Here is a 27,034-nt window from a genome sequence, read left to right as displayed (position 1 = left end):
CAAGACCATCACGAATTGGCTTGTGGACATTGGTCCACCCCAATTCATATATTCCCCTGAAGAAGTTCCTGAAACTAAACCCTAAGGGAAATAGGAATGAAACATGTTGGGCATTTATAGATACTAATGTAAAGTATCTCAATAAGTATTAGAAATACTGTGAAAGGTGCACTTTAGGTACTTTTTTGACTAAGGCATCTAGATTTAAGTAATCTGTTAATGAAGGTCTCAGATGTTGTATTTGTGTGGCCTGTTCTAACAAAAAAGGAAGGTATAAATAATCTGATGTCATTTTGTATATATGTACACTTGATGTAAACAAAGTATCTAGAAGATAGAGATACAGATTTACAGCACAATTTGCACATTGCCAGTTGTTTGGTGATTAACACTTAGCACTTTTTTGAGCACTAGTCACTTTGTTTGTTTTTATATGTCAGCTTTTATGTATTTGTTTTTAAACATTACAGTTTTTATTAAAAAGTACTCGTTTTAACAGTATTACTAATGAAGTCAGGTTGTATTTTCCGTGCACTTCCACTTGCCATTGTTTGAACTGTTCTTGCAATTGTGATAACCCAAATACTATCCAGTGAATTGCTGTTTTTGGTCTTATTCAAGCTATGTCAGGTTTGCTCCCTCGGAACCTTTAGCTTTAGCTGACTTCCCTCTAATTATTTCTTTGCACATGTTCTCCTGCACCTTTCTCTAGCAGGGTTACAATTTCCTGCACGAGGAGCGGATCTGGAATTTTGACAGAGTTGGCTCCCGGTGGATGATCCTGAGGCCTTTTTAGGAAGGGAAGGCAGTAACCTTTAGCTACTGTTTCCAGTGCCCAAGCATCTGAAGTGTTGCCCCGCCATTCATTCAGATGCTGAGAGATTCTGCCTCCCATCGGGGTCTTGTGTGCTAAGGCCTCAGAGAGATTTGGAGGGGGCTGCAGGAGCGGCTGAGGGCAAAGATGCTGCTGCTGAGGCTGATTTCGCACCTCTTCCTTGTCCACTACGAGGAACATTTCTTCTACCTTTCTGTGCGGCCTTTCCTCTTCCTCTACCAAAAGAGGAGTAGTATCGAAAAGAACAACCTATCCAGGAAGATGAGCCTGAATAAGGTTTTTGAGGCTGTCACATAGATGTGCTAAGTGACTTAGTTGCCTCCTTGGAGGTCTGCAGTTTTTCTAAGCTCTCATCAGCTTTACTGCCGAACAGCCTCAAGCTGTCGAAAGGCATGTTGAGTAGGCTGGCCTGCACATCTGGGGCAAACCCAGACTTCCTCAACCACGCAAATCTGTGCAGTACTGTGCTCGCAGCCCTGGATCTGCTGATGCTGTCAACAGTATTCAATACAGATTGGAGACATTCCCCCATTGCCTCCTTCCCATCTTTCACATTATTCAGAAGCCTTCCCTTTCTCCGCCTTCTGGAATATGATCAGCCGCTGCCGTTACACAATCCCACAAGGTACAGGTAACATTTGCTGATTTAAGGGCCATACTGCCTGAGGAAAATACCTTGCCGGCCCAAGCGTCCACCTTTTTATCCTCTCTATCTGGGGGCATAGATGGATAAGCTGACAGTCTTGTGGAAGTAGCAGCTTTTAACACTAGACTTTCTGGTGTAGGATGCTTACTCAGAAAATCAGGGTCATTGCCTGATGGTCTATACTTTTTTGGAAGGTCTTTATTGACTGCTGCAACAGACTCAGGAGTCTTCCCAATTTGTAACCACTATTCTTTGGAGAGCCCTATGAAAGGGAAGAACTGGGTCTTTTTGGGGGCCCTGGTCCAGGATGTCAATCATATCATCCGGTTCAAAGGTTGGTAAAGACCTACCCTAACCCATATATTCAACAACTCTGTTCATCAAGTTCCTGTACCCAGAATCTGCATGTTTCTCAGGATCAGGTTTTTGAAACTCTAACTCAGGTGACGTATCAATGCCACTGGTAGAGTGAAGGGTATCACACAGGTCTCTCAATCTTGACTCGGGGTCAATCAATTCCTCTGGCACATCTCTAGTACCAAACTTGACTCCAAAAGAAGATATTCCTTCTTCTGAGACACTTTCTTCCTCATATATCGAGGACATAGGGCCTCATTACCAATGTGGCGGTAAGGCAACAACAGCGCCGGTAGTGCTATCGGCGCTGTTATTACCATACTGCTACATTACGAGTTCTGCTTGCGGGTGCCGCTCTGCACACCTGGTCAGACCAGGTGTGCAGAGCGGCACCCGCAAGCAGAACTCCTGATTGCACCACCATCATTATAAACGGTACCGGTGCAACCATGCACCCCTATGGGGCAGAATGGGGAACGAGAGCCCGGCCATACTGGCACCCGCGAATGGGCAATTCCCGGCCCATTCAACTCGTAATGGGCTGGTAATGTCCCATTCGCGGGTGCCGGAAGCGAGTTTGGCGGTAGCCGTGCCCTTGTTAAGGGCACGGCAACCGCCAAACTCATAATGAGACCCATAGACTTAAAAAAATCAGATTTAGGTAAAGGTGTATACCTTTTTTTCTGTTCAGGAATTTGTCTCGAGGGAATTGAAGGATTCTTCGAAATCGTCGATGACGACTTCGATAAAGTAGCCAATTTCTCTTTCTGCTTCGGTGTCGAGGTAGTCGGCGTCAATGGCGTCGATTAACTCGTCAAGTGCTTTGACGATTTATGTTTCTTTGCCATTACTGGGGAACCACTTGAATCTCGAGAAGCCTTCGACAATTTAACGTCGGGTCGAGATTGTCGAGTTTCCTCCTTACTACTGGACTTAGCCTTAGTAGTTTCTGACTCTCCTGCGTCGTCCAAGGGAGCGACCGGGGTCTGGCTTTTTCAAAGTTTCTTTGAGGGGGTCGGGCCACATTCTCAAAGACCATCATTTGCTTTTTGAATTCTTCCCATTTTCTTGGGGAATCCGACCTAGTCAGACATCTTACCAATTCGGTAGATGTGTCAGACAAAGAGGAAAGAGATCTGTGTCTCCTCTTCATCTTCTTTCAGGAAGAAGATGAAGAACGCCTCGATCTACTACGTGATCGGGAACTCTTGGAATGCTTGTGCCGATCCTAATCTCTCGATTCAACTGATTTTTTATGTTTTGAAGAGGCCTTTGAAGACGTCTTCGAAGAGGCCTTGGAAGCTTCCCACCTCACCGCCAGTTTACCTTTTCTCTCACGAAGAGCTTTCTCTGTCATCGACTGACAGGAGCCACAGTCCCCAGTCCGATGGTCTGAACCCAGGCACCAAAGACAAATGCAGTGGGAGTCAGTGATTGACATTTTAGAGCCACAGTCGACACATTTTCTGAACCCCGTCTTGGGAGTAGAAGGGGTAGAAGAAGACAACATTTTCTTGAAGAAAATTCGAAGCGCGCCGTTAACACGAGAGTGAAACAATCGGAAAAACGGAACTGAAGCCAACAGGCACGGCACGAGCTACTTATACTGATGGAGACGTTGATGCGGTACAGAGCCTGTCGAAGGACATCGACGCTACGACCTTGTACACGGCGCCCTCAGCCGAGAATTCTTTTCCGAAGCAGCGAAGCTGGTGAGATACGAATATCATAAGATGAGGAATATGTGGGAGGACACAATACATTCTAAATTAGAATTCTCCCTAACGGTAACGCCACTGGGGCCCATCGTAACTTGGTCCCCGGCCATTACCACCCGATCCGGCCAGCCGGCTCAGGTCTTATTGCTAAATTAACTTCATTGTCTGAGGTAAAGAATGCAGACAAACTGCGCTAGGGGTGGTTGACACATTTTCACGATATCCAGAGGGGAATTTCCTATTGTTTACAGCTGCAGAGGTGGTAATACATAATTGAAAAGGAGTGTGGGAGCCCCTCTACTGAGAAGGAACATGGGTCAAATACCCAGTTCTGTGGAATTTCTTCTATTCAGCTTGGTCTACAACCCCATTTTAGCTTACTGCACCCTTCACAGAGGAGACATATCTATTTGCATATTGGCCTTTGTTTCACCAACAAGGGCATTTCAGCACTGAAATGCTAGGCATCTCTCTTCTGAACAAGTGGTAATACATATGCTTGAAGACATCTTTGCCACACATGGCGTTCCTCAATGATAAGGTCAGACAGCAGTTCACCGTTTCAGGGCCAGGAGGTAGGAGACTTCCTCAATAGGTCCATATTTACCCAGGAGACAGCCAATATGTAATCAAAAGGAGAGTTTCAGCGCTGAGGACCTTGAGACATGCCCATGATAATTGTTGGGTGGCCAGGTGCTCCTGTGAGCAAGGTGTCCAGCCCTTTGAGGTACTTCCCCTTTGAGGCCACCGCTTGGAACGCGACTAGAAAGGAAGGACCCATGGGCAGGCATGTGCATCGCCTGCAGTTGCAGCTGTTTTAGAAGAATACGACAATCTGGAAGGACAATGATGAGGGTGAGAGTTCAAGTACCAATATCCATCAACAGTGAACAAGAGTAGCCAATGCCAGAGGCCATAATGTAATGGAAAGGGAGGGCAAGAGGATGCCTCCATATACAGACTACATCGGAGAGTCAGCGATCACTCCCTAGATATCCCAAGAGAGATCAGCGACATGTCACTGCTAAATTAAGAGGCTATGCAAAGTTTGTTGTAGGTGAAACATTATTTTATCACGTGTGATGCCCCGGGTCACCGGACGTCCTTTGTTAGAGGAAATGGTGGCAAGAGATTGAATAAAGAAGCCTGACCCCCTTCCGGAAGTGGTGGCATGATTGCCGGTGTCCCATGCCCATCTCAATCTACTGCCTAGGTGCCATTCGCCTGGACCTGCAATACATTAAGAGCCTTGATTGTTGTTGCTTTTTGCTGCCAGACTTTCATTGAAGCAGATGAATTATTCCCCTGAATTATTTGACCTGACATAACCTTGCACCAAACTCTATCTCACAGCTGAGTTACAGCAAGTCATGTTTTGCCCGCCGCCGCCCGTGTCCAACTCTCCAGCATTGCCAGAAGCAGGCCTCATTTCTGTCTGACTTGCTGAATGAGTTCCTAGAGGCCTACGGCCTCATTCCGAGGCTGGCGGTAAGGGTTAACGGTCACCGTTAATGGCAACGGTGACCGTTAACACTTACCACCATATTCCGAGTTCCCTTTTGCGGGTTGGCATTTAACGCCTGCTTTTAGCAGGCGTTAAAAATCCAACCCGCAAAGGGACCTTGGAGTAAATTACGGCACCGTAATTTACGGTGCCGTAATTTACTCCTTCCCCATTCCCATTGAGCCCTATGGGGGCAGGAATGGGGATGGGGAACCGGTATGGTGAATGGGGAATTACCGGTCCCTCCAACCTTGGAATGGACCGGTAATTACTCCATTCACCATGCCGGATTTCCATGGAGTAAATAGCTCCATGGTTGCTTACCATGGTGCTATTTACTCCATGGATAGTGCCAGCCTCGGAATGAGGCCCCTAGGGCCTCATTACAACCCAGGCGGTAAGTTACCGCCTGGGCCGTCACTTTAACACCAAGGCGTAAACTACGTTTACGCCATGGTGGTTGGCGGACGTACCGCCCCATTCCGACCTTGGCGGGGCGGTAAGTCCCCAATCCCCATTTACCCTTCCCCATTCCCATTTTTGCCCCATAGGGCATAATGGGAGTGGGGAAGGCGTTAATTACGCCACCGTAAATTACGGTGGCGTAATTAACTCCATGGTCCCTTAGCGCCATGGATTTTAACACCTGCTAAAAGCAGGTGTTAAAAGCACCATGGCGCTAGGGGACCTCGTAATTGGCGGTAAGGGGTCGGCGCAGCTAACGCTGGCGTAAACCCCTTACCGCCAGGGTCGTAATGAGGCCCCTAGTCTTTTACTGGCACAAATGCAAAGTGTTGCAAAATGGTGTATGTCTTGCTTTCCTGTCTGCTTGATAAGGATTCTGGGTGATGTCTGTGATGGGCCTAGCAGGCACATAGACGTGCGTGTCTTGCATTGCATGTTGCAAACATTAATTGGACACAAACTCTCTTTTCGAGGTCTACGTATGTCGTGTGTGTTTGAAAACTGAAATGGATGTCAGAAATTCACAGTGCCAGCTTGCAATTGAAAATTGACATCAGTTTGAACTAGGCTGTGTGGCCGACATAGTGGCACATCTGTACATAAGTGTGGGCTCAGAGGAGTCAGCTGCTACCTGGCCCCTCCCCAAAGCCTTGCCAATGACTGAGCTGATTCCCAACATCTACCAGGACAAGGATAATGATGTCAGCTGGAAAACACCTTAATCTCAAAATGTGGAGAGCTTCCTGAAGGTTTTGGATGATGCATTAATCAATCTATTTCGTAAACCAGTGTTAGGCAGAAACCTGTGCAGTTCCCTCTGGGACCACTGCAAAAGATTTAAGACTACAGGTGTTTGGCAGTAAACCCACTTGGTAGCAGTGTTTACCACACAGATTCACTTGGTAGCTGTGGCTGAGCAGTCAGACTTCCCTCAAGAAGAGTTAGGCAGTATACAGAGTATTCAGAATAGGTCAAAAGGAACACAGTAGAACAAGCAAACACTGACCAGAGCTTGGTGTAAAAGAGATATAATTATTTATTTAAAATCACATCTAATAAAACACACAGGCACTAATATTAAGCAGTTCAAAAACACGGTCACTAAAAGATATACACTCCCTTAAAAGAATATTAGACAAGTCTTAAGTAAAGCCCCACTTATTTTCAGACAGCGGTGAGCGCTTAACGCAGATGGCACTCTAATAATTCGTTTTAAAACGGAGAGAAAGGCAGAGTATAAATTGAAACAGATCCCAACACTTTCACAAGAACACAGCAAGAGAGGAAGGCAGAGTCAAACCGTGAAGTTAGAGTTCAGAAAGCCAGATCCACTTTAAGAGGATCAGAACGAAATGTGTCCAAGGTCACACAGTTGAAAAGTGCACAAAAGTCTCGAAAAGGTTCAGAAAGAGTTGGACCAAAAGAAAGGGACCAGTTAGATGGTCAAGGCAGCCAGCCCAGTCCAGAAGGTTAAGGGATTATTATTACCTTATAGCAATCTTTAGAAAGGGAGGCCTGGCGGACACAGTACTTTAAAGTGGTGGGAATACTCCAGCGGGGGCAGTTGTTCCTGGCAGCAAGTCGGTGCTTCGTCCGGAGGAAGAGAGGATCTCGTCGGGGAGGAAGACAGGAGTCCGTTGCACTGCCAGGGAAGAAACCAGCCGCGGAGTTCTCAGTTAAAAGGAGCGGTCCTTTTTGTTCGCGGTCCAGTGGTAAGTGGCTATCCGGTTGCTGGGGTGCGTGGCACGGGCAATTCGACCACAAGATGTCCTGGGATGCGGGGAAAAGAAGGTAAACTGGTTGTGCCCACCAGTCAGGGGAAGAAGACTCTCCAGCAGGGAGATCTTCTCTGTTGTCGGGAAGTGGTGAGTCGGTTCCGCAGGGCTCCACCGGTGGTGTCGTCGTAGCAGGTCAGCTCAGCTTCTCCCTCGTCGGATTCTCGGGTCCTCTGGCGACTTCTGAAGTTCCAGTCCCCAAAGCCCTGCTTTTATGCAGCACACCCCCATTCACTCAGCCTAGCTGTCAATCAAACATGCTAAGTGGTGAGCCGGCCGACTCACCACTTGGGCCAATCACACCAGAGTGCAACTTGAGTCACCAAGGTAACTCAGTCCAGGGTGCCTAAACCCCGTCCCAAACCCCCAGTGGTACCCAGACAGAGTGGCACCACTTTTGGAGGCTTCTGTGGAGAAGCCCGCCAAAAGTGGAACAAAGGGCTCGACTTGGGTTGGAGTCACAGAAGAGAGCACAAACGCCATTTTAGAATCGAGTCCTGGCAAAAAATACCAACCGGCGAATTAATATTAAATAAATAAACCGGCGGTATGTTCGAGGCTATGAGAATTAAATAATTAAAGTTGGTAGCCTCGAACAATGGGAAAATCCCATAGGGATATATTCGCGGTCGAATATAAAAAGTAGTATCCACTGCCACCAGCCAAAACTTGATCAGGGGGGACGGAGACGTGCCCCCTCGACTAACAGACCCCGGGGCAATTGAATTGCCCCGACCAGTACGTCCACAATATGATGGTTTGTACTGGTTTCTGTTCATAATTTGGGACTGGTAAAGCCAATGGTGACTTTACCTGCCCTGGGAGACAGTAGTCAGTCCCAGGGTATGGAGTCTATGGTGGGGTGTCACTATGACACCCCTGTGTCACTGCACGTAGGGTGCTGTGTAACACACATAGTAAAAACACATGAGACCTTATGGAGTAAAGGACCCTATAGCCCATAGAACACATTAGCAGTCAAAGGAACACCATAAATCATGTCCAGGAGTGGGAGAAAAATAGTCTCACTCTTGGCAGGAGAAAAAACAAACTCCAGAAATCCAGCAAAGCTGCTGGGGACTCACTAGGTTAGGAAATTCAGCCTAAACAGAGAATCCTCCCTAACAACCAGTTGCACAGTTCCAACATGTCCTTCTTCAGGGAAACAGGCACTAGAAGGAAATGTCCTGCCTGCCAGGAGGGTATCCGAGGAAGAACTGAACACCTCCCAGCTGTGATCATTTTAGCATTGAAACTTCAATACACTCAAGACCCTACCACGAAGGAATCCGCAGCAGCATTCACTCTTGAAATAGTAACACCGTCTAGCATTGTTCTAATGGGATATCCTATAAAACGTGAGTACCTTGAGTAATCGCACAAGGAAAGACAGATACACAACTTAATTGACTACAACATGACCTAGGATTTGAACTAAATATTTATATGAAATTTAAGCGTGTCATGAATGCAAACTGTATTTGTCATTTTGTAAATATTTTGTACTATTGTACTATTGAGTGTAGGATGTCATTGCCGTGAGGGAAGCAAGAAACACATATAGCCACTGTGCAACTTGCTTGTAACATAAACTGATTTAATTATCGGAAACATTGATGCATCTTTCATATTTTGAGTTTGATTTTGTTCTCCAAATATGACGAGCGCTGACTACTTGTCACTAGGGAGTTCTTTTTGCACAATGCATGAAGGTAGTCTCTTTGAGGTCTGACGGGAGGATAGTGGTGCAGCAAGGAGCCATTGCTCAATCTTGCATCACACTCTTTAGGAAAGAATTTTAACTTTGGTGTTAGTTTTAGCCCCCTTTTCAATTCCTTACCTTTTTAATTTATCTAAATGGAATTTAGGGATTCCATATAAGGGGACCAAAGTCGCCCATTTTAACAGTTGGTTCAACCTCTTTAATTCCTTTTCTACCAACCATTAACTTTCCCCAAGATGTTCCACACTTGCAATAGATGGTTTAAAAATTCACAAAATAGTTGTGTTAACACACACAAACTTTGTTCTCTTTTTCATCTGTCCCTGTACAGGAATGGTCAAATATGAAGTTTGCACACCACCACGATGTGTGACGCCCATTTGTGATGAAGAGAGAGAAAATGTAGAAGATTCTGACTTGGGTGAGGAAGAAATGTTTTGCTTTTTACAACATAATCTTAACTATGCCTAATAACATCCTGATGGTTCCCAGAGCTTGATGCAAATTAGCAGGAGGCGTTGCCAGACCTATGCCCTATCCTAACAAAAGACACTGACAGCTTAGTACCCAAAACAGTAAAACAGACTGTAGAGAGAGCACCAGTAACAACCAGAGCACAACACTGACCAATGGGGGATATAGCCAGCCGAAAACAAAACACAACCAAATGCAGACAGTTGAGATTCCAAATCTTCATCCCAAAGACACTGCTATCCCGTAGCCAAACTCTAACAACCTAAAGACACTTCTAGCCCGGAGCCATGCACTGACATTTTGAACACACTGCAAGCATAGAACCCAATACTAACATCCATGTGACATTGCAAGCTCTCAGCCTGTTCATATGGATTTCTAGAATCTGGCCTAGTTGACAGATTTTAAGAGGCCACCCGAGTTAAAGTGAACAGGGATCTCTGAGAGGTTAGCCACAACCCAATAACGGTGGGTGGATGGACAGTCGAGGCTTAGCCCCTGGAGAGTTTGAGTGGGGTCAGGGGCCCTCAATGAGTCCACTCAGAGTGGCACACAATCACTCAATGTAGACAGTCAGTTATAAAAATACATGTATGTAATTTAGGCCATTAGAAAACGAAGCTAGTACGTAGTACTATCATACAACACTCTATGATTCAAATACATGCAATCACCAGTATGTTCACTTCTTATGCTGCATCAAATAACTGAACCAAACAATGCAGCTAAGTAATGCAGATGCAGAGGTAGGATGGGAACCCGTCGCAAGCACAATGTCCTAACTTTAGAAGTCCAAACCCTAAGATGAATGGGGCATTGAGCCCAAAGGTCACAAGGTCCAACATAATGTTCTCATTGGTATGAATTCTATGTACGAAGGCTGTGATGAGCTTGTGTTGATGACTAGTTCAACTATTTCAAAGTTCTAGAACAATTTTCCCAAGAATAAGACATTTCATTCCTTTCATCCCGACGCAAGGCTAACCCAGGGACAGGATACTCAATCCAGGTCCGACGAGCAAAGGTGAATGGAGGAGAGACAGGAGGCAAAGGAATTTGTTCCCAGTGTTCTTCTATGGAGGGCAGGGGCTGACAGCACACTGATCCTTACTTATCCCCCTAACTCAGAATTTCCATCATCTGGGGGCTCCCTGTTTGCCCTTTGTTCTGGTGAGAGGTGCACAGGAGTTGCAGGTTTGATGATTCTTATGGTTGGGTGCAAATGCAAGATGCAATCCCTAACGGGAAACAAATGCTGTATCTGGTAATAAAATTGCGGCAAAAATGTCGCTGGTAAAATAAAATGCGCCAAAAATGCTGTGGTTTGACCCGGTAAAAGTGTACCCCGTTATACCATTTAAGGGGGGGTGGGGGTTGCGGGGGTGTCCCCCGCTCACCTTAAATGGTATAATGGGTCCGAGGGTTGTGGGGGTGTACCCCGCATCCTTTACATGATTGTGGCGCAAAAAACCACAGCATTTTTGCAGCGATTTTAAGACATGGGGCCTCATTCCGAGTTCGGAGGTAACCACGCCGCTATTTGTGGCATGGCTGCCCCCGAACTCGTCCAAACTCCAGCCTGGTGAATGGAGTAATTACCGGTCTATTCCGAGGTCGGAGGGACCGGTAATTCCCCATTCACCAGGGCCCTTCCCCATTCCCATTTGAGCCCCCATAGGGAATGACGACTGTATTCCCTTGTTCCCCTCCCGCTGTGAAGCGCTTTGAAGCACTTCACCTATGTATATGCGCTTTACAAATAAAGAATTATCATTCCCTTTGGATTTTAGACCTCCTAGTGGAAGGCATCCTTCCAGTCGTGGTCCCAAGAGCTGCTCCAGCACAGGGTCCCTTGAAGATAGTAAACTGGAATTCGGGGAGAAGGTGACTTGTGGCACGGAACGGCAACGCTTCTGGCAGGTAACCCATGAGGGACCTGGTCAGTCCAGCAAGCAGTCCAGGCACACTTCCGAAGACTCTAAAGGGCTGGATCCTCAAAAAGGCATCTAGGTTCCGAGGACTGAAGCTGAGCTCAGGGTCTTCGAAGATCAGGCAGAGGAGCTGGGCTTCACCGGGCCGGACACTGCAAAGGATGCTGGGTTATCAATGGTCTGCTCTTCCTCCTAACTGCAGAGGCCATTCTTTTATGTAAATTCCTTGCTGAAAGCAAGTTCCAGCCCATCAATGGCAAGGCTCTGCACCAGGGACAACTACGGGTTTCACATCTGCCCCAGAAGCAGACTTTCTGGCACCAAGGATGTGGACTGGGACTAGACAGTCCCAGCCCCCCTCCTGGGTCACATGCAGACACAAAGGCTGAATAGCCCGCGAGAGCGGCAGCATTCCCAGGCAAATGCATGACCTTATAAGGCCTTTCCTGGCCTGAGAAGGCAGGAAGAAGGCCAAACTCCAACAAGAGAAAATCTCATGGCGCTGCCATTTTGGGGTGCTAGCCACATTTAGTAGTCATAGGCGGTAAACACGAATGTGCACACCAAAAAGGATGCAAAAACAGCCAAAATGTAACTGCTGCCAGAAGCTTGTCTTTGGGCACATGTAAAAGTAACCAAAAGCCTAATGTAAAACCCTACAGTGATACAAAAGTATCCTTCTTGCAATGCATTGTAAGATGTGTGTAAATGTAAAAATACAAGAATGCAAAATGGAAACTGTTTGCCAGCACTGATAGTCTGAATGACTGGTCAGTTTCACCATAACAATGAGCAACAGGCAGGGGAAGTGAAAGGGAAGCCTTCACCTCCCTTCACAAAGTCAGGACAGGATCAAAAATAGAAAAAAGAATGGGGGTCCATAGGAAACTATGGTGGGAAAGTTCCAAAAAGAAAGTCTTTCCTAGCACAGGCCAACATTTATTTTTATTTAATTTTAATTTTTTTTTAACCTTTGTATGGCACCTATACAGCAGGAAGTGTATCCAAGTGCCTAAAGACAAAAGGGGATGGGGTTAGGGGTACAGGGGTTGCCATGTGTTGGTAGGGGAGAAATAGGGTTAATTATGTTACCCGCTTCGGACCACCAGTGGTTTGTACAATACGAAATCCTAGAAAAGAAAGGTCCATGTAATTTTGTGGTCTCACAGCTGGATCGAAGACAAAAAAAATAAAATATATCACATTAACTTATTCAAAGAGTGTAGAGTAGCTGCTGCTGAAAACACCTTATTAACGATGGCCACATTAATGACCGATGCTGACAAATAATCTCACCTCATTTCTGCTGAACTAACCCCTGATCATCACGAAGATCTGTTGAACCAGTTCCCTGATGTGTTCTATGATCAGCCCGGGAGAGTTGCTTCCAGGTGCGCTCTGAGTCTTGTGAGGCTTCCAAGGGCCCTACTGCACATGGGGATAAGAAAGAAAGAGTACAGCACATAGTTAACTTTAGGGATAAAGTTGAGCGATATGAGTTGTCAATTGGTACATGACGTAATCGAGCGATTCCTTTTATTGGAACTACAAAGTGTCATTTTAAGGGTGTTTGGTTAAGACTCCTCAATGCGAACGCTCCTTCACTGTGCAATATGTGCCAGCCAGGCAACAGTGTTTCTAAAAAAGAGTTGTATAAAACATAGACATTCTACATTGATTTGTACAAAATGTCTCATATACTTCTTTCTGTATTTATTCAGGAAACATGAAACGTGTGGGTGCTGATGGTACTGCAATGTCTATTAGCAATGAAGAAAGAGGAAATGAGGATGACTTTGACCTGGGTGAGGAAGAATGTTTTTGCACAAAATATCCTGTAATCATTGTTAGGCAAGATTGTATGCAGTACTCTTTGGGTGCACTACAGCAACCCTGACCTCCTGGCAATAGAAACCCAACCTTTGGGATAAGTCTGCTCTACACAGGTTGGTAGCGTGTGGAGCAGAAAAGCTTATCTCAAGAGGGGTCAATGTAAGCTGTAGCGGAGTTACACAGAGATTCACAATGACATTTATTCAAATAAACACTTACACACAAAGTTTCTTGATGAACTAATTATTAATTTATTTATCAGTCAGTTAGAATAAGCCTTCAGAAGAGAACAAACCACAACAAACAACACACAAGTATACTCTAAAAATACACACTCTTAGTTTTCTAAATCAGCAAATACCCATTGGGGATGCCACACAGGCACTACCGACGCCCGCAGGTGGCTTCAGTAGCTAGGGCACTCTGGACATTAATATATCACTGTTGCATTTAGAATATTCTTGGGAGTGGTGTTAAAGAGAAGAGAGTTCAGAATAAAACAAGTATTCACACAGTTATTCTTAAGTAGGTAAGTACTTTCAATACAACCCCCCCCCCCCAATGCAAAGTCAGTTAACCCTTTCCTGGAAGGAAGGCAAAACACATAAGCAGAAGAGAGAAGAGTCATTCAGGGAGCCTAGGCCAGCCAATGTTATGTTAGCAAAAGTCAAGGTGAACTGAAGCACTTCTTGCAGGTAAGTAGAAAGTCTTTTCCAATGTTTAAAAACTCTTTGTAGAATAGAAGAAATCAAAGTAGGGCCACAAGCTGATTAGGCTTGTGAAGTAAAGAAGCTACAAGCAACTCTGCACATGCAACCAATCAAGTCTCCAACGAGGACAAGTGGCTACTCAACAAGAGGTAAGTTCTCTTAGTCTTACAGTACCTTTAAGTTGAAGAAAAAGTGCAGCAGATGACTTCTGTTCCTGTGCAGCTCTGCAGATCTCGCTGTTCCTGGGCCTCAGTCATGGGGACAAGAGGGAGGACTTCTGGGGACTTCTGCACTGTAATGCAACGGTCACCGCTTGCAACCGGAAAACTTCAAACAAGTGGCTGTTCGGTGTTTCTGCTCCTCGTGTCTACCACAAATAGCAACACTGCGGTTCCTGGCTGTCGAGATGGGCTTTCCTTGCATCTGGGGTCCCACACTCTGTTGAGGGGCTCGGGCTTGGTCGGTCCTGCTTCCTGGGAGTCTAGAGGATCTTCCTGGAGCTCTTGGCCAACTTAAAAGCAATGCACATGAACTGGTGTTCCTCTCCCTGGCTATCCGGTTCCAGCAGCGAATGCAGTGGATACTCGACCAGCTTTGAGAGGATGTCCAGGTGGCTTACATTGGAGTTGATTGGTCCCTCTAACTCAAAGGGAGAAGTCGTCCTTGCATGGGCTTCTCTGTCGATACAAATCTGGAGTTTCAGCACAGCGGCAGGGCTTCACCGGGCAAACCAACGGTCCAGGAGTGGCAGCAGGCATCCTCTTCAAGTTCTTCTTCGGATTCTTTCGTCCAGTGGTCGACTCTGTCTTCCATGCCAAAAAGCCTCACCTTTTCTCCAGCATGGGGTCTGCCATGGATTCACATGCTCATGAATACTCCCCGTCGTCAGGCTGGGAATCCATAGTAAAGAAAAAATCAGTTCCGGTTTCCCTTCTGAACTGTCTTTCTCCTAACAACCAATCACTGGTCTATGGGTCATACTGCCCCCAACCAATGACTGCCCTGTACCTAAGCTCCTCCTTTGGCAGCCATCTTCATATTTTTACCGCACGTTCAAGTGTTGGGAATCCTCGTGCTATAGCTCTCGAGCTTTTACTGCGTTTGCATTTTTTCTTAGACTTTGCTCTAATTTTTTCGGTCAATTGAGCCTCAAGCTCCATTGATCCATCATCTGACTAACAGGGACCCTTTCGGACCGTTCTACGACCCTCAAGGGCGATTTTTCATTGAGTTCCCTTCTTGAAGGATTCCATAAAATTCCTGGAGGCCTACGCCGCTTGGACATGGCTGAAGATAGAGGAGACTCAACGCCTCTGTTCAGGATTTGCCCTGGATACGGCCTACGGAGCATTTTCCTACACGATGGGCACTCCCTGTGCCTCTACTGCCTGCATACCGACCAGACGCACATGGAGGAGGCCTGTGCGTTCTGCATGGATATGGTTCCCCTCACCATGAAGGACCGTCGTGAGCGGCTTTCCAAGTGGCTCCAGTCGGGTAAGTCCCGGTCACCCAGCCAAAAGAAGAAATCTGAGTGGTCTTCTAAGAACTTTAAGGTCCGGCGACGGGGGCCCAACAGAAGGCAAAGCACCGCAAGTCTGCGGGCACCGGGAGCGCCATTGGGGCGGGCTCCTCTGTGGCCAGGGCGGGCGCAGCATCTCCTGCACCTTTGACCACGAACCATCGGTCCGGCTCGGCGAAGAAGAGTCGGAGCACCCGGGTAAACTTCTGGAGAAATCCCAGTCAGCTCCGACGGAGAAGGCCAAAAGGGAACGTGATGCTGACCCTCCCCCCACGGCGAAGGCCCCAAGCGTGACCAAGGTCGTGAAGGCCCAGGTTCACCCGGCGAAACCTCCATTGGAGTGGTGGCATCCCTGGCGAAGGCCGTTGATGCAGGTTCACAGGCAACGGCCTCCAGAGCGAGAGTTTCCCTGCCGGCCAGGTGGGAATCATCTTTTCTGCCCGTAGAGAAGACACTGGTGAAGACGATGCCGGTCATCTCCCCGAAACCGTCTCCCTGATCGAGAAGGAGGGGTGGGGCATGGTAGTCCTGCAAGGCACAGACATCTCCTCCCAGGAGGAGCTTGCTGTTCTTAAGACCTCTGTGGATGAAAAGTTTGTCAAGGCCAGGTCCTCCGGGAGGGACCCCGACGAGGCATATGTGGAGAGCAACGAGGAGGAGCCAGGCGGTCAGGATCCGGACATCATGCCACTGCCGCCGTCCCCTCTGCTGCAGCCACCGCAGCAGCCACCGCCGCCTCCGGCAGACATTTCGGTGGACATTCTTCAGGCTTTGCACACCCTCTGCTCAGAGATTCGGACAAGGATGCCCCTGTCGCCGGCGGGAGGCTCTGCAGAACCTGGGCCGTCAGCAGAACCCCTACACAAGAAGAGGAGAGCTCATCCCCCACCTCCTTAGCATCCATTACCTCCCTCCCCTCCACTGAGGGACGAGACGGGGGAGGGACGAGCCACACATGGCTTTGTATCAACTTTCTCTCTTTCGGAAAAACCAAGCATGCCATCCCGGAAAACAACTTCAGATCCGCTTTCCAAGCCTTGGTCCTCTCCCACTTGGAGGTTTGAAATGCGCTTTTCAAATGCCTTTCAGCGACTACCATGGCACCCCTGAGATGTGACCTGCATGCTGCAGCATGACCCATCAAAGGACTCTGCAAATTCTACCAAATCACCCCAATCCTCATTGAACTGCACAGGTTCACGATGCAAGCCATATCATCTTCAATTCATGCTGCATTATCTACGTGCTCAGCATCTCCGGATGCCTGCTATCCTCCAGAAGTAGGAACTTGTGCAAACTTGAACTACGCCGGTGCAGGAAGGAAAGTACCAGTAGACAGGTCTTCTCTATCCATGCTCCAAGATTCGGGAACCTCCTCCCCATCAACATCAGACTCGCCACCTCGCTTCTACAGTTGTGGATGAGCCTCAAGACCTTCCTCTTCAAGGAATGGCTCCTCCCTAACACCTAGGTCCATACACATTCCACTCGCCACCCTACCTGAGACTGGGTGGTCTGCTCCCCAATGTTCCCTCCCCTGGTGCTTGTAGATCCCTGCCCTCCCCTTCACCTGTTATTTTCCAGTACACTTGTTTTTCTTATTCCTCCACCATGTTGTTCCCCCTATGATTGTAAAAGACTCAGTTGCTTCCAGAAGCTTGGTCTGTTCTCATTAAATAACCGATTAACAAAAACAATTATAATAGTCAGATTTAGACTGACCGCATAAGACATTTATAGTTAGTTGCCGTAAGCTAATCCAGCGAAATTCCACTTTGCTTTGCCCTCCGTCATGTACCTAGGATTTCAAGTCAGAAAGGTGCTTGTTCAAAGATGCACAATTTGGAAGTATTCAAAACATCCAGACTTCCAAGATGAAGATGGAATTGTGAGCTTCCCAAGGTCTGGTTGCGTATTATCAGTGCTTCATTTCAAGCTTTTCAACCACCTCTGTGCCGGTCAACCGGTATCTGCTGAATGTTTCCGCAGCACGGTATGAACTATTGTTACCTCCATTCCTGAGACGCGCACTCTGGATGTCCACGACTACCTGAATTTGTGGCTACCTGATTCCAAAAGATTGATGACGTATTGTGTGTTCCCACTCTGAACTTTTGCTGGACAGGCCTCCACTAAATAAGACACAATACACATATGTTTGTGTTATCTAAAATCATGTCATCGTCCTGATGAAGGCCGCTTAACTACTACACCACAGTTGGTGACGAGACGGCCGAAACACTGTGTCGACTTTCCATTCCAGCAACCATCAGCACTGCTTGAACTAGGACAGGCCCTGTATATCTAAGGAAATGTATTAGAGAAAGACACTGTCACTCAACAGTGTCCAGATTTTGTGTCTAAAACAAGATTTTGTTTTATGTTTACTGAATAAACCACTGTGTTGACGGCCTTTCTGTGTCTGCCCAAATGAATGTGTATAAATGTATTGTCTAGAAATGTGTTCCAAGTAAAGAGAGATGTATACAAGATTGGCTAGTATCCAAGCAATTAAACAGAGTTTTTATGAAAAATAAAACAGTCTGTATGATACTGGCTACAAAATGAATCAAGAAAAGAGGGGAGTGTGACTATATATAGCCTTGGCAATTTTCTTTTTGTTTATCAAAATGGAAGAAATACTCCAGGTGTTGTCTGTGGCTTTTGGCTGAGACCCAACAATGTCTTTAGAATCTGTCGGAAGGATCAGAGGTGTTCATAATGCACATCCACAAGGAGATCAGCCGCAGAGGCTGTGAGTGATGGGGCCGAGGGATGTCTTGCATCTTGTAAACTGTAGAAGTAATCACTTGAAGCAGTGGACAGACTGTTCTAACTTTTTGTGTTCAGTTTAGATCCTGAGGAGGCGATTTTGATTAATCCAGTTTTGTACCTGATGGCGTGTCTGGGGTCTTTGTGGGCTGAGTGGGCTGAGTGAAAACATTGTTATGATTTTCTTCTCTGGTGTTTTACACCTTTTAATGTTTCACCCTTTTTTTTAGATTGCCTCATGCTACATCTTGACAGCTCTTTTCTCTCCTTTTTATGTGCCAGTCTGTCTCCGGTGTTTCTCAAAATCATTGTGTAAAACATACACCCTTTATGTATGTGAAAACATGTATTTTATTCTTTGTTTTCTGTACAGGAATTATCAAATATGAGGTTGGCACACCACCTGGAGGTGACGAGACATCCCTCAGCGATGAAGAGAGAATTCATATGGAATACTCCGACTTGGGTAAGATCTATTTATTTACAACATAATCAATAACGTTCCTATAAAACCTTTGGACAATGACAGTCCAGTATCATATAGGAATTTTCAATATGTGGTGCCAGATTGGTGTCAAGAACCGATAACACCCAGGAAACATGCCAAGCTCAGAGGGCAGCACTGAAAACAAGCACTTACTGACAGTTTAGAGCAGTGGTCTTCAAACTTTTTTGGCCAGGGCCCCCCTGAGCAAAATTTGGGCAGGTCGGGACCCCCCAGAAATGCCAAATGGACAGTATATATTGTGCGCCGTCACCTGCTCCCATCAAAGTCGCTGGGCTCCCTCATCCCACTCCTACCCAGTCGCTGGTCTCTCCACACCCCATCACACACCCAGGGCTCTCCCCACTCTGCTCCCATCACTATCCCATGGTTCCCGCCCATTGTGCTCCCACCATAGTCCCTCGGTTCCCCCATCCCGTTCCCAACACAGTCTGAGGGCCAGTGGCGGCTGGTGAATCTTTTTTAAGTGGAGGGGCATTAAGGAGAGGTTCGGGGGGGGTTTCCCCCTGTGAATTGTTTTTTAAATAATAGGTTAAAATGTTGCATTGTAGAGCATACTTTTAACAAAAAATGGGTAAATAGCCAAACAGTTTGCAATTGTTGCTGGGAGTCCAGGGGGCAGGCATTGATATTTTATTTCTATCGCGCTCGTACACAAGTGTTTCAGAGCGTGACAAGGCAAGGGAGGGGAACAGAGGAGAATAAAACAGCGATCTTACTAGGCCCAGTGACATTAAGAACGCGCAAGTGTGAGGGGAAAAGTGCATGGAAGGGGGGAGAAGTGGAAAGTGCGAAGCAGAGGAGAAACAGATAAATAACAATAAATAAATAATAAAGGCAACAAACAGTGGTAGTGCAGCCAGCAATTTGCAAGTGCTACGTTTAAGGCAGCAGACAGGGTAGGTCTGATAAGTGCAGGAAGAAAGATGGTTCTCCTCAAGTTTTAGAGTGGCAGGGCGCTGTTCCAGAGGGAGGCCCCAGCCGAAGACGGAGATCTACCCCCAGCTCGTTTCTTTGATAAACAGACACCAATGATTAACTGATAGTCTAAAGCCCAGCACTAACAGGAAGCCTCCGTTGACAGCCTGTAGACCACCACTAACAAGCATCCAATAACTCTCTAGAGACCAGCACAAATAACTAGCTGCAACTGACAGCTGAGAGTCCTGCACAGCCTAGGGACCAGCTCTAACAGCAAGCATCCAGAAACATCCATCTCAAGCCGAACACTGCCAAGGAGGGGGCAGTGCTACCTGGGAATCTGTTGCTAACAACTAGGAAAACTGCCAAACCAGAGCCCTAACCCACAGATAGTACCAGCCCAAAGCTAAACAGTAAAAACCCGGAGACACTGCCAGCCCGGACCCCATCACTAACAATCAGGGAATATTACCACCCCATAGTCTAGCACCAGCAATCTAGAGACCAGGCTGACCAGCCTGAGAGGTATATTTTCTATGAGGGGAACTTGTAATGCTGTTGTGTTTTTTGTGTGTGAGGGTAGCCTGCCCTCTCTGTGTTGTACATGTTACGTTATGCTAACTTGATTTACAGCGCGCAGCGCTGCCTTTTTCATGGTTTCCAGGCGCTCTTGTGGCTCAGTAAGGTAAAGAGGATGGGTTGGTTAGTGGGGAAACAGGGATAGGATAGATCTTGTGCTCAACTGTTGATGCGTGCAGAACCAGAAGTAACTGGTGTCTTGTGCACATGAGCTATCTTGGTGTGCCTATTGTTTCCAGATCGGCCACGTTCAGTGTTTGTGTCGTTTGATGTTGGAGGTTATTGGGTTGGTGATGTGATTAGGGGGTACAAAAAATAGGCAGTGTGGGTATTTTAGCTGGGTTTTTTGCTTGACAGTCTAGGCTTGCATGGTAAAGGTGAGGTGTGGGAGTGAGGGAGTGTTAAGATCATATGTCAGGGTTACTCATAAAGGAGACTCTGGTAGGCCGCAGGTATTCTTCAAGTGAATTTAATCAAGTCACATCAGCTACCTTAAGGAGATAGAGAAGTACAGAAGGGAGCCCACTGGTTCCCAGCACCCAGGCTACATCTTCCAAGTGCCTTGGGTGGAATCACATTCACACTAAACATTCCAGTCTCTCTCCTAGCATTCCACTCATGACATCATGCCTTGCATTCATAGCACATGCATTCAGGAAGCAGGGACCAGGCAGGAAAGTCGATCATAACACCTCCTTCCATCATACCACAGGCAAGCACACTTTGCAATCAGACAGCATCGTACACAAAGGGCCTCATTACGACCCTGGTGGAACGGGTTAAACAGCGCCGTAAAAGGCTGCAGCGCCGTTCAACCCATTCCGCCACATTACGAGGTCCCTTCGCGGGACACGTTAAGCACGCCTGGGAAAACCAGGCGTGCATACCGGGTCCCGCGAGGGGAAGAGGGAGCAAACAACGGGCCATCTCGTAATGGCCCGTTGTTTACTCCCTCTCCCATTCCCATTCAGCCCTATGGGGGCTGAAATGGGAATGGGGATGAACCGTGTCCGTGTCCTCGAGTGAGGAATTACCAGGTCATCCGAACTCGGAATGGTCCGGTAAGTCCTCATTCCGAGGACACGGACACGGATGCGGTTTTGCCGGCAGCCATGCCGCCAATAGCGGCACGGCTACCGGCATACCTCGTAATGAGGCCCAAAGTCACAACATACCTCCTTCCATGACCACAGACAGCACTGCACACCATGCAACTGCACATCTGGCACAAGCATATCTGTTTAACCAGAAAGGAATGACCGACCAACCAGGCGTAACTAACACACAGGTGACGGCACCACACCAACATAGCAACCAACCACAACCATCACAGCAAACACTTAGACACCTGCCACCCACCACTGCCACTGACGGGTGACCAGCCTGCCAGACTGAAGCGCTACCAGTTGTTAAGATAATATCTCAGGGTTAGACGCCCTGAGCCTTCAGTGCCAAACTCCAACTGAGGAGGCTGCCCGCCACTGGACCAGCTGAACACTGGCACAAAGAGACATTTGCCTCGCCCTCCAGAATCATCTGAAAGTTAATCCAGGATGATTCCAGCAGACAAAAGCAGAAATAAAAAGGAACTATACTAAACCTAGGTGGGGCAATGACAAACAACCAAGGATGCCTGCACACTATCACATCTGCACATATCCACACCAACCAACCCAACCTAAGGATAAGATAAACCACAGAGAAGGCCTCCACCGAAATGGCTAACTCCTTCTACTACAACCGGAGCCATTCCCGGCCAGCAACCCACCAAGGGTGGCCTCGTCACACTGGTCTCTAACCCACACATAAACACACATCAGTTCATGCAAACTAGGCAGCCTGGGTAGCTGTACATTCTTCACACTGTGCCGAAAATAACAGACATTACTTTCTCCTCACCTGAAGGGACTTGCACGCAGCTATAGCATCACGGAACTGAACTTCACACGTTACTGCCAACACTTACAGCTCTGACTGTTTCTTCCGTCACTGTGTGGCTTGGCATTGGAAACCCTTCAAATGTTGCTTCACAAATATGAAAGGGGAACTTGAATCACAAGCAACATCACATCCATCAACTTCTCCTGCTATGCAGAGCATGTCGCAAGGTCCTCTCTTCTTGCACGTCACCCCGACACAAAAGCTCCTTTCAGCTGCTTTGATGAGCATGCATCCAACTCTGCTTGCATTCTATGGTGACGGACGGGGGTCTCGCCATCACCCACTAAAGCTGCGCTGACGTCACTAGACTGTGTGTGGCTGGGACCAGAACGGAGCTCAGCTCCAATGGACACCATAATCCCGACACACTGCTAAGGTGACATGGCTCCCATTAAATACAACAGGGATACCAGTCCTCTAACGAGTTGTGTTTTCTAGCAGGCACTCAGAGATAGCAACAGTCTACCAAGCGCTATGGCAGCTCAACAGAACTAGTCCTTGAGACACAATCTCTGCGCCAATTTGCCATTTAGGATACTGGAGGACCCCAAACACTGTCAGTGGGGCCCCAACTTTTCTGTCATCTTTTCTCCACTCCCTGGGTGCCACACTTTGTTCATCCTGGGTGCAGAACTGTGTTCCCCTTGTGTGCTTAGCAAACAGTCGCCCGGGGTGCCAGCAAAACAGTGTAAAACAGTCTCTGGCACCTTTACTTGCCCTGGGTGGTGGGTACTCCTTTTTGTGGGGCAGTGGGCACCCTCTTTTCCTTTTCGCCTTTGCTTCCCATGCTGCTCCCCCGCAGCAGTCTCCTTTCTCCTCTCTGGCACACATACGCACAGGTACCTGTCTTTTCCTGGGTTCTCCTGGGTCCTCATCAAAGACCAGCTAGTCGCCAGTTGTTAAGATCATATCTCAGAGTTACTCATAAAAGATACTCTGGTAGGCCGCATGTATTCTTCAAGTTACTTTAATCAGGAAGCAGCATAGATCATCAGGTCACATCAAGTACATTAAGGAGATAGGAAAGTACTGGCTCCCAGCACCCAGGTTACATCTTCCCACTGCCCCGGGTGGAATCACTTTCACACTAAACATTCCAGTCCCTCTCCTAGCATTCCACTCATGACATCATGCCTTGCATTCATAGCACATGCATTCAGGAAGCAGGGACCAGGCAGGAAAGTCGATCATAACAGGGAGAGAAAAGGCAAAGTGGTTAATGGGTTTTGGGTGGTCTCTGGGTTATTATTTTTGTCTGTGATTTCCTTGCTTTTCTCGCGGTTCCTTGTTCCAGGCTAAACGTATTCATTATGTCAAAAAAACCTGGTTTAAAACTTGTTTCCAAAGCAATGCTTTTGCTAATTTACGACATTTTACCTAATCTGGTGTCATTCTTAAATCGCTGGGAGGTGTATTCCAGCACCTTGCTGCTGCCCCTGAGAATGACTAGTGCATAGGGCACAACCTTTTCAATTAAGGCTTCACCACTCCTTAATCCTCTCTCGCCTCCTGAGATTTTCAATTTTTCTGCTAAATAGTCAGATGTCTAGTAGAAAAGTGCTCTATGCGTATGACTAAGAAATGTGTACCCAATTGTCTGCTATATAGGCAGCCAATGTAGGGTTTTTACTTGGACTAAGGTGATCATATCTTCTTGCCCCCACAATTAGCTGGGCAGCTGCATTCAAAACCGCTTTTAGAGTGGCTAATGAAACTCCGGGAAGACCCATTAACAGTGAATTAATAACATCTCAGTGGGACATTGGCAAAGATTGAAAGAGAATGAGGAAGTGTACATCCGTAATAAAAGGTTTCACTGCTCTCAATTTGAAAAGATGAACATTTGCAGCCTTTGCCATAACATTTATATATGGTAAAAGAGATAGTTGACATTTTGTTGTTATTTAGCCCCTAGAGATGATAACGCAATTGCGTATTAATTGAGCTGAACTTGTTTTCAGCTACCTGCCTGCCTTGACTAATTGGAAACTGTGTATTTCAAGCTAAGCCTCAGATGAAGATCTAGTTAAAGCTCAAAACACGTGTCAGGCTGTCTCTCTATCCGAAATAAATTCAAGACTACTATTTCTAATTTGCAACTTTCTTGGCGCAGCGTGACTGGGACTCCTCCTTTGTTGAACTGTTTTTCTACAGTGGCAGAATATTGGCAGTATACCCACACCCCCTAGTCACCCGCAGCCCTGTGCTCCCTTATCTTCTGTTCGTTACAAGCGCTGTGGATACTTGACTTATCCTGCCAACAGTTGTCCACTAGTTCTTTGTTAAATTCTTATTAATTTATTTATCTGTCAGTTATAAAACATTCATTAGAAGGAGGCAATTATATAATAACACACAAATATACTTCAATACTATTTTGGAATGCTTTTCAAGAGGAGTAAAAGGCAAAGATTATAAGAACATAAAAGTTTACAATTATTCTTAGACAGTGTAGATACTTTGGGCCTCATTACACGGTAGGCGGTGAGCCATGGCGCTATTAGCGCCATGGCTCATGCCGGTAAAATACCGGCACCGCCTTGGCGGAAAGGGGATTTACCGCCCCATTCCAAGGTTGGAGGGGCGGTAAATCCCCCTTCCGCCATTGCCCTTCCCCATTCCCATTTCTGCCCCATAGGGCTCTATGGGAATGGGGAAGGCGCTAATTACGGCACCGCAATTTTGCGGTGCCGTAATTAGCTCCGAGGTCCCTTAGCGGGTTGGATTTTAACGCCTGCAAAAAGCAGGCGTTAAATCCCCCAACCCGCAAAGGGACCTCGTAGTAAGGCAGTAGGGATTTACCGGTACCGGTATTTTACCGGTACCGGTAAATCCCTACCGCCATCCGTGTAATGAGGCCCTTTGAGTTCACCAGAAGATTCAATTCAATAGGCTAGGCCAAAGTGAATGGGCTAAAGTCTTGGATAGGATAAAGCGGTTCTGGTAAGTAAACGGTAAAGTCTCGGCACAAGTTCTCAGAAGTAGTTTGTAAAAATAAGAATCATTTGTTGGGTCACAAGCCCCAGCACCCCACATAGGGTGGTGTGTCCTGGACCGACAAAAGAAAAGGTAAGTAAGATAAAAGCTATCTTACTATTCTTACGAGATGTAGTTCTCACAAGAGACTGCATTTAAACATCAAGAGAAGTCCAAGGGATTCCTCAGGGACACTGCACCCAGGGTGGTGGGTGTAACAGAGCAAAAAGCAGACGCCTGTATTACACATATGATGTTTACCACACTCCATAAAACAGTGAAAATAAAAATCCCAGTCAGAGAAACAGAAAAAGTTCCACTCACTCATGAGATTAAAATAAAATAAAGTCCAGAGTCCAGCAAAAGTGATAGGGGACTCTCAGGTTACAAGGAATTAGCACAGCAACTGAGATTTCTCCCTAACAGCGCACCAACCTCCTTGTTACTTTCATATTCTCCCTCCTCGTGAGGTGCCCATCCTCCTACTTACTTTCATAAACTACCTTCTTCGGACGTGCACCACCCTCCCCCTTTCATACCCTCCTTCCTCGTGAGGTGCACCAACCTTCCCCTCAATTCCTCCCTTTGAACTCTCCATTATATTCCTCCTCCCAAATGCTCCTTCAACAATCCCCTCCTTAATTATTCCTTCCCCCTCCTCTTCATGTTGATGAACCTTCATAATACCACGTTCCACCTCCTTCTCCCTCTCTAACCCCCAACCTGCTCCTTCTCTTTAGACTCCTCCTTTTCTCCAAAACCCTCCATCTCTCCAAGCGCCTCTCTCCCTCCAGAAGCGTTCTTCTCCAAACCGTCTTCAAGCACCAAACAGTACCTACTTGTCTAAACCCCCATGCCTTCTAATTCTGAGTCTGGCTTCATATAGGCAGTTGAGCCGGACTCTCTGCGAAGGTCTGCATCTGTCATGGAAAATGGACGAGAAGCTGGGATTGGCTCAGGCCACTAGGTTCACCTGAGCACACTAGTTGGCCAGGGAAGCAGATTAAGCCTTTAAGTGGTTGGGCCACCATCTCGGATGTCATATGTGCCATTTCCGGGTCCTGCCGGGAGCCGTGGGAGCTGTGGCGTGCTGCTTGACTGAGGCTGGCACTTGGAAATGTTTGTAAATGTGTGGTAAGTTGTTTAGGTTCTCCCTCTTACATTGTGATTGCTCAGCTTCTGGAGAATGACCTGCTGGTACTGCTTGGACCGTCGGTAATCCTAAACAAACCCAACAGTAATTGTTTGCAAAATGAACCTTATGTTTCTCTGGGACATCTAAGAGTCCCCTTTCTTAAGGGGAAACTGTCAAGAGGATGGTGCTTTCCAGAAAGGGAGAGGCACATGGTACTCGGGTCACTGAATAGCTAGAAATAAGGAGGGTTTCTTTCTTGAACCAGATTATCTCTTTGATGTTTCTAAGGAGGACAGGGTCATTGTTACAGTTCCTGCAAGTGAGCCCTGCCCTAAGGAGTAGGGCAGTGGGGGATACTCCAAATACTGTACTCTCTCTCCCCTCTCTCCCTCTGTCCATCCTTGCATCTCCCTCCCCCCGATGAGCTCTGGTTTGTCACTCCAAGGGCAAAAGTCTGCAACCTGTGACTGCGTTGGACTTCAACGCTAATAATCCATGACCCTTGCTGGCTGGAGGTGATGGGACATGTAGTCCAAAACCTCTGGAGAGCAAAACATTTCAGAGTCCTTTGCATGGGAATGCTGTAAATACTTTAGGAAGTGAAATACATCTTTCATTTTGAAATAGACTCCCAACTTTTGGCACATACCCGTGCATAAAGGAATATCAGTGTGGATGTGGGACCAATCGTGGGTGTTAGGAATGTGCATCT

The 27,034-nt window shown here is 46.9% G+C and overlaps 1 protein-coding gene across 1 annotated transcript in view; it reads left to right on the top strand.

Moving 5' to 3' along the window:
• LOC138565942 (zinc finger protein 345-like) overlaps positions 1–27,034 on the top strand; it is a 122,393-nt gene that overhangs the window by 59,012 nt on the left and 36,347 nt on the right. Inside the window, exons 3-5 of the mRNA XM_069643048.1 lie at positions 9,355–9,444; positions 13,150–13,233; positions 18,639–18,731. Of these exons, the coding sequence (XP_069499149.1) occupies positions 9,355–9,444; positions 13,150–13,233; positions 18,639–18,731 (267 nt within the window). The remainder of the gene's footprint in view (positions 1–9,354; positions 9,445–13,149; positions 13,234–18,638; positions 18,732–27,034) is intronic.

The sequence above is a fragment of the Ambystoma mexicanum genome, chromosome 1p, assembly GCF_040938575.1.
Source record: "Ambystoma mexicanum isolate Mex_15411 chromosome 1p, UKY_AmexF1_1, whole genome shotgun sequence".
NCBI lineage: Eukaryota > Metazoa > Chordata > Amphibia > Caudata > Ambystomatidae > Ambystoma > Ambystoma mexicanum.
Note: the sequence above shows the minus strand (reverse complement) of the source record. Positions and strands in the feature narration are given on the sequence as shown.